This window comes from Stegastes partitus, unplaced genomic scaffold, assembly GCF_000690725.1.
Source record: "Stegastes partitus isolate 25-593 unplaced genomic scaffold, Stegastes_partitus-1.0.2 Scaffold1136, whole genome shotgun sequence".
Classification (NCBI taxonomy): Eukaryota; Metazoa; Chordata; class Actinopteri; family Pomacentridae; genus Stegastes; species Stegastes partitus.
The window spans coordinates 159,322-167,169 of record NW_007578867.1 but is presented as its reverse complement, the minus strand read 5'-3'; the positions used below and the strand labels follow the sequence as shown (position 1 = coordinate 167,169).

Below are 7,848 nucleotides of genomic sequence, written 5' to 3'. Positions count from 1 at the left end.
TCACAAAACACCACTGCAACTACAACTGAAACAACATCACAAAACACCAGTGCAACTACAACTGAAACAACATCACAAAACACCAGTGCAACTACAACTGAAATAACATCACAAAACACCAGTGCAACCACAGCTGCAATGACGTCACAGAGTACCAGTGCAACTACAGCTGCGACGACATCACAGAGCACCAGTGCAACTACAGCTGCAACGACGTCACAGAGCACCAGTGGAACTACAGCTGCAACAACAACATCACAGAGCACCAGTGGAACTACAGCTGCAACAACATCACAGAGCACCAGTGCAACTACAGCTGCAACAACAACGTCACAGAGCACCAGTGTAACTAACACTGCAACAACAACGCTGCGAACCCCTATTGCAAACACTGTTACACTTGTGATCAATAGCCCGGCAGCCTTTCCACCCGACAGCAGCGTGACCCCATTGAGGCCTGTCCGGCCACCACCAAATACAAACAACCCGCGAGTAATCCGTGAAGTTAGTGGCACCGTGACACAAAGCAGGTATCACTGCAATCATTTCTATAAAATGAGTGGATGAGTGAATGGAATAATGATTGGAAGGATGGGTTATGCATTAGGAGGGGAAAACATTGAAGACAGAACATTTATTTTGTAGCATCTTTTGATATATTGCTGTTGCAACTGTGCTGCCGTAAGAGTGAACTTTTAATGAAAGTAAGCTTTGAATTGCATTGTTAGTGACAGATTTACCCAAGTTTATACACTAGGAACAATTTCCTCTTATAAAATGTGTTGTATTTAAGATTAACTTGGCACCAGAGACATACCATTTCTTGCTTTATTTTGTCATTCTAATTGTTCATCACTTTATTCCTAAAGAGTATGTCCTTGATTTGTTTTTTTCGATCAATTACTGCTTTTGGAAAATCAATGGTGCTTGTATTTTAAATATGCCGGCAGGATGAGGGTTAAAAGTGTGACTGTCTGTTGTTGAAAACCAGCCATAAGTGGTGGTTACAAGAAGTTGGCGCTTTTATTTATTCCAAGATCCTCCCAACACATCTTCTACTTTCACCATAAACTAATGAATTGTATATCTGTGACATGAGTAACAGTGGGGAAACAGCAGCACAGTTTGAAATGAGTCACAAACTGGTTCAGTAATGCCAATGTTGTCTCAACTTGCTTTTCAGTGAGATCAGTAACCGCAGAATAGCCGACCTATATCAAGTAAGTTAACAATTCAATGCATCCGTCAGCTACAGTCAATGAATAGAAAGATTACCTGAATCCACCCTGATTTGTGTCTCAATAGGGAATAGAAGTGTCATGCAACATAAAAACTGCAATAAGGTAAGTGAAATAAAACTTTTCAAATTATTCAAACAAATGTATTTTAATCTGTTAACGCTCATGTTGTGTTTCAGAAACACCACCTGTACTGTGACGCTGAGTCTGAGTCGGAGAGTTCCTCCATGTTGTATCCTCCGTGTTCTCTGTGCAGCCAGTAAAAACTCCACCGACATCCACGTGGTGGGAAACAGGATCGATAGAATAAGTAAGTGTTGCATACTCTAGAACACACAGTTATCTGGCTAATAAATTCAATAATGCAATCAATCCTCTATGTTGTTGACTAGATCAATTTCGGAATGAGTGCAACATCAACCCAGAAGAGGCGAACAGTTGCGTTTATCACGGCCAAACCAATACATCATGGTAAGGTGTTTAGCATTTACTGTGTTTTTGCTTCTTTCTAATTAAATCAACATGTATATGATGTTGTTGGGGTTGTGGTACATTCTTAATCTTTTCATTAAATGTGTCTTCTATCTTTCAACAGCATAGAGTCTGAAGATGCATATGTGGTTCCACATAGCAACTCAACTACTTGTGGTGCAGGTGAGCTCTGAATGTTTTGTTTAAACATACCGAAAGTGCACAAAGTCATACAAATCTTTAGATATTTTACATGTTGATGTGTCTAAGATGGAATTCAAAATTATCCAGAATGTCCAAAATACATAAGTTTGTCTAAAGTATTATATACATTTGGTCTGTTCTCTTAATTAGGCTGTACTGTTAGTGAGGCCAAGTCCACACAACAACACCACTAAGCACTGTTGAGAGCATGCCAAACAGCAGGCAGTGATATAAACCTGACTCTAAAGCCATGTTGGCGAATAAAGATTTGAAAAAAGTTATTATCGGTTGCAGTGTGGAATCCTACATGTGGACTGATTCTGTTGCCTCTGTTTCTCAGTATCTAGATAGACTAACTGTACATTTATGTGTAAACAAGTAAAAGCTCCTGTGAGCAAGGTGAGCACCACCACCACATCATCTTATGTAAGCAAAGGAGATAATATCAAACATCCTGCCATCACAAACCAAAACTCTGTTTTTCTCTGGCTACGTCTCATTATTGAGTTTTTGGAATATATTCCTGGAAGGAGTTTTCCTTGGAAGGAGGAAGGAGTTTTGCAAAACTGTCGATGAAATTCCTCTTGACCTTATCAGAAACTCTGAAGCTACATTCCACACTTTAACAAAGGAGCTTCTGCAGACTGGAATGTCTTTCTTCACAAGGGCCAGGCATCGCTATTGTTGACCTACTTACGTAACACACGAGTTGGTCGGCTTTGATCTCAGCATTTTGTTTATCTGCACACAAGTTAACGTAAAAGTAATTCATTACAAATAGATGACATATACAAAATGATTACCTGTAAGCTTAAGACTGAATTTCCTGCCAAGTTAAGCAGTTGCTGACTCACTTCAGAAGACCGCAGGTAACTTTATCGTTTTCTATTCAGCCTGATTTTGAAAGTCTCTCCTGTAGCAAACATCTTTGTCTGGCTGAGAAAGACACATTTGATCAAACAGGACCCACAGTCTGAGGGAGGCATGAGAGAAAGCAGAACCAGATACAAATGAAACCTTTTTTTTGACAACACAAAGACCCAAGAAACTATCAGTCCTGATAATTGCTGTGTACAGATTCTCTAACTTGACTAAGCTTTGTGGAAATGGAGGGAATAACACTGAAATAGCTCTGATAATAATTCATAAGAAAGTCAGAAAGTCAGAGAAAGTGTAGATTAGTCCTTATTCGTCCTCATTTCTCCTCATTTTATAGCTCAATGCCACAAAATGTGAGAAACTAAGACAGATTTAACAAAGCATGAAATGCATGAAATCGCTTTAATTCTGCCCCCGCTGATCTTTAGATACAATAAACCAACATGTTTTGTTTGCTTTGTTTCAGGCAACAGGAACTGCAGCTGCTCTGCTTACTGCAACGGATCCGGTTAGTGTTTAATCCCTTAACAAACCCTCGATTTTCTTCATCTAGATAATCAGTCTGAAAGCTTTTTATGACGTCATTTTGTTTCTTTGATTTCAGATGCATACTACACTTTTCAAATTTCAACACGAGATCCCAACATGAACTCTTCATATGTCTCCTCTGTGGTAACTGTTCACACACAGAACATGCTTAAGTTCATGTTTCACTATTTTTCAAACTGCATAAATCAGTCTTTGTTGCATGAAACTCTCCTAAATCTCTTGAATTCTTTCAGATTTCTGAGGTGAAACAGCCGCCACCGTGCCTGTCGATAGAAGAGTAAGTTTACATTCGAAAAACATTTAGAGTCAAATTTTACATCAATAAATACACTTCATTAAAATTAAATTGCATTTGTCGTAATGTCTCTTTGCAGTTTTTCGTGTCCAGTGCCCATCATTGCATCCGAATACAAGGTAACTGTTTCTCTTTGCTCTTTTATCAAAGGCCACAAAAAGGAAATCTTAAAAAAGGTTTTTTTCCTATTATAAGTACTAAAATGTACATTTCTCCTCAGAATGTCAGTGTTGCCTGTAGAATGATAGCAGAAAGGTGAGTCTGATTGTGTTATAACATCTCAGTAGTTTTGTGAGACCAACATTTCTGTGTACTGATACATGTGAAGACGAACTGAAATCTGTGGACTTTTGATTTTCTCTTTCTAGTGTTCAAAGCTGCAGAGTGATTTTGAGATTTGCCCGTGAGGTTCCTATCTGCGCTGTGGCAACAGCTGTGAAGAATGTGCTTCAGTCTGAGAGACAAATCCTTTTTGATGGGCGAGTAATCCGAGCAGGTGTGTACATTAGCCACAGAAAAACAAGTTAGTCTGTTCTTACAGTCAAGGAATGACTTCAGCGGTGTCCTGTATAACTTCTCATTTACGTTTCTTCTGATGTTTCGTGCAGCGCTTTGTGGGAATTTAGAGGCAGGCAACGATCCGCTGCAATCCCAGTTCACTGGTTCACTGGTTGCCATTAACCTGACCCCTGCTCACTTTTGTACAGCGATAGAAGAGAGTAACGTCCTCAGCTGGTTTGTATGATCTTCCTTTCACAATATCGTGTGCACAACCAAATCTTTCTTCAGGGCCTGATGTAAAAATACACATGATCTTAAATTTTCTTCTTTTCTTAACAGTCAAAGTGGAAAAAATGTGCTGGTGCTGCTGCGGGAACGGTGTGTTGTCCCGGTTGGGTTTACCACAATCAGCCCAAATGTGACAACCATACAACCAAACAGCACCACACTGTCTGCAAATACAACTTCATCCCCAATGAACACAACAACAGCACAACAGAACACAACAGAAGCCCTGAACACCACCACCACGGCTGCTAATGTCACACTGACAACAACACTCAACTCCACTACGAGCACCACCAATGATTCTACTTCTGTGACCCCATCGGAGACTCCAACAACCACTGAAACAGGTGTGTTATCTTCTCGGCACTGTGTTGCAACACTTGTAAAATCACAGCGTCACTGCAGTAATCCTCTAAACTGTCTTGACAGACGCTGAAGGCCAAGCCAACGCCCTGCTTGAGCTGACCAGAAACGTGTCCCAGCTGAACTCTAGTCAGGTGGATCAGCTGGTTTCTCAGCTGGAGGGTCTTTTGTCGGGTCCAAATGTGAGCCTGGGGCTGGGAAACACCTCTGTCAACATCGTCAGCAATCTGCTGGATGCTACACCAGAGACGCTGTCGAGCTCCTCCAACAGGTTACAGATGAACATATATGAATATATATAGATTAATCTGCAACATATTGTGTATGGCTGGCTATATTTTTTGCAGACTATCACACTTGGGGGCACAAAATACTTAAATAGCTGGAGGACAATTGTTATTTTGGGGGTCATGTGACTTTGCATGCTTGTTGCTCTAAGATTCAGGCCGCACACAGATTTCACTGTTTAGGTTCAAGCTAATTATCTCAAAACTCTAACAAAAATACAATCGTTCAGCTTTTTTTTTTACTTTATTCTAATAACCAAGTAGCAAACATTCCCAAGCCTTGTACTGCTGTAACTAAAACTGCAAAATAAATATTACAAATTATTCTAAATATTACAAATGCTCCATTTGTGGCCGTATTAGCTGCTGCAAAGATGATGCCAAATAAAATTTCATTGATTCTCTTGTACAATAACAACATGATTATTTTGGAAATACTAATTCATTTCCTTTTTTTTTTTTTCACCAGGATTATAGGGATTGTTGACACAGTGGGGTTAAAGCTGGTTATTGGAGAAAATGCTGAGACTCTGCTGTCCCCATCTGTGGCTCTGTCTGTGAACCCAGCAGATGGCGCTAACTTTCAGGAAACTGTTTTCTCCATCTCAGACCCCACCAACGTACAGGTATGACATGAAGATTGCAGTTTTTAATAAGTATTTTATGGGCGACACATTCCAACACTCACGGCGTTTGCTGTCTAGAGAAGCTCGATGTACAATAAGTTGTTGTAAAGCTATTTTGCATCAGTGTAGGTGTTTTACATAAAAGATTTTGCATAAGAAAAACAAAACCGTTACAGATTAAGTCAGGGGTTTGGTCCTGTGATCTGTTTCTGCGTGAAAACATGCAGCAAAGTCAATAGGACAAAAATTCTGGCCTTTTTTCCACAATGACATGAGTTTTAGTGTGATTTTTTTAGGTACATCCCTGGATTACACTTGTCACTGTAATGCTGTTTTGAAGAGGAAATGAGTTGACCTGTGGCAGCTCTGCTACTGCAGGCAGACAGATGTCAGTTGCCCCAAATAAAAAATAAAATAAAAAATTGGGGATGAGGATAAAATCTGTCTGTTATGCTTGAGACTGTCTGACCATGTTCCATGTGTGCTGCAGGTCGGTGGGGCTACTAACCTGAGGAGGAAGAGGAGTGTGAGAACAGACTCCTCCATCCCTCAGGGCTCCATCAGGCTGCCTCCCTCCCTCACCCAGAACCTGACCTCCGAGGAACAGCAGCTGATCTCCAGAGTCCAGTTCAATTTCTACCAGAGGAGCACAGTCTTCCAGGTCTTCACCTACAACACACATCACATCAAGAACATATAGAATTTGTTTGTGGTTTCACATTAGATCCCAGATTCAGAGTTTTAAAGGAAACACATGGACTGTGTTTTAAATTCTTGGTGTGACGTTGTCTTTGGTCGACTTGTGGCCATACAGGACCAATCCTTGGGAGATCGCAGACTGAACAGTGGGATCCTGGGAGCAAGTGTGGCCAACCTGACAATCACAGGACTGCAAGAAAATGTGACAATTCGCCTAAGAAACACAGAGCCTATTCCAGTAAGTCCACTTTAACAAACTGGTTTCAGCAACAGCTCCTAACTTAGAAATATAGACTTTTCATCTGAGAAAAGTATTAATTTGATGCTGCGCTACCTGAGGCTTTGGGCTGCATGCTCCTATTCAAATACGTGTGTTCAAAAACAAAACCAAAAACGGAATCAGTTAAATTTTTGCATCAACTGAGTGTGTGTGTGGGTGTGTGTGTACGGCTGCAATTCAAATACAGATATTAAAAGAGCACTGTAGTACAAACAAAAACATGATGCAAAATCAGAATCTGTAAACTTGTGTCTTTTTTTCCCCCCAAACTCCAGGCGAACTTTGTGGCAACGTGTGTTTTCTGGGACTTTACATTCAATAGTAAGTTATCTAACAGTTTCTATGAGATTAAAGTAAACAGAAACAAACAGATAATCAAAATTTGTTTTTTTATCTGCGTTTTCTGCCACCAGATAATTCAGGTGGTTGGAATTCAGATGGATGTTTTGTCCAAAACAGCACAGACAATGAGACGGTTTGTGGCTGCAACCATTTAACCAGTTTTGCTATCCTGCTGGTAAGGAGATCGTTTTTTTGTCATTATTTTTAATGCATCTTTATTCCTTTTTCATAATTTGATAAGCATTATAACACAATTCTATCTCTCTCAGTTTCATTTTTATTTATTTACTTTTGCTACTCTTTCTTACAGGACCTCTCCAGACAGCCTCTGACCAGCCGTGTCCAGGCCACCATCCTCACCTTCATCACGTATATCGGCTGTGGAGTCTCTGCCATCTTCCTGTCCGTCACCCTCCTCACCTACTTGGCCTTTGGGTGAGTATTGAGAGCTGTAAAAAAAGAATCCACATTATTATGTTAGGATTCATAATGGGGCTGAATGTATTGTTGTCTGCTGGCCACAGAGTGTTTTTCAATCAGGCAAATGAACAAGCTTATTTATATAGCATCTTATCATAGATATACACTACCGGTCAAAAGTTTTAGAACACCACACTTTTTCCAATTTTTTACTGAAAATTATTCAGTTTATTGTGTCTTTGCATTCTGAAATGAAAGCATAGAACAAATAAGCAATTTTAGTTGAAAAATAAATCATGGAATCAATTTATAGACCAAAATATATTCCAAACTTTTGACTCATCAAAGTAGCCACCTTTGGCAGATATAACAGCTGAACACACTCGTGGCATTCTTTCTACAATAG

At 39.9% G+C, this 7,848-nt stretch overlaps 1 protein-coding gene across 1 annotated transcript in view; it reads left to right on the top strand.

Moving 5' to 3' along the window:
• Positions 1-90: 90 nt before the first annotated feature.
• The window catches only part of LOC103368266 (G-protein coupled receptor 64), a 12,996-nt gene continuing 5,238 nt past the window's right edge, over positions 91-7,848 (top strand). The window contains exons 1-21 of the mRNA XM_008296590.1: positions 91-530; positions 1,184-1,220; positions 1,306-1,343; positions 1,418-1,548; positions 1,631-1,709; positions 1,834-1,892; positions 3,259-3,300; positions 3,397-3,464; positions 3,575-3,618; positions 3,716-3,755; positions 3,857-3,891; positions 4,005-4,132; positions 4,245-4,371; positions 4,477-4,772; positions 4,855-5,059; positions 5,545-5,701; positions 6,192-6,362; positions 6,516-6,638; positions 6,956-7,001; positions 7,094-7,197; positions 7,333-7,457. Coding sequence (XP_008294812.1) covers positions 139-530; positions 1,184-1,220; positions 1,306-1,343; positions 1,418-1,548; positions 1,631-1,709; positions 1,834-1,892; positions 3,259-3,300; positions 3,397-3,464; positions 3,575-3,618; positions 3,716-3,755; positions 3,857-3,891; positions 4,005-4,132; positions 4,245-4,371; positions 4,477-4,772; positions 4,855-5,059; positions 5,545-5,701; positions 6,192-6,362; positions 6,516-6,638; positions 6,956-7,001; positions 7,094-7,197; positions 7,333-7,457 — 2,447 coding nt within the window. The 5' untranslated portion in view covers positions 91-138. The remainder of the gene's footprint in view (positions 531-1,183; positions 1,221-1,305; positions 1,344-1,417; positions 1,549-1,630; positions 1,710-1,833; positions 1,893-3,258; positions 3,301-3,396; positions 3,465-3,574; positions 3,619-3,715; positions 3,756-3,856; positions 3,892-4,004; positions 4,133-4,244; positions 4,372-4,476; positions 4,773-4,854; positions 5,060-5,544; positions 5,702-6,191; positions 6,363-6,515; positions 6,639-6,955; positions 7,002-7,093; positions 7,198-7,332; positions 7,458-7,848) is intronic.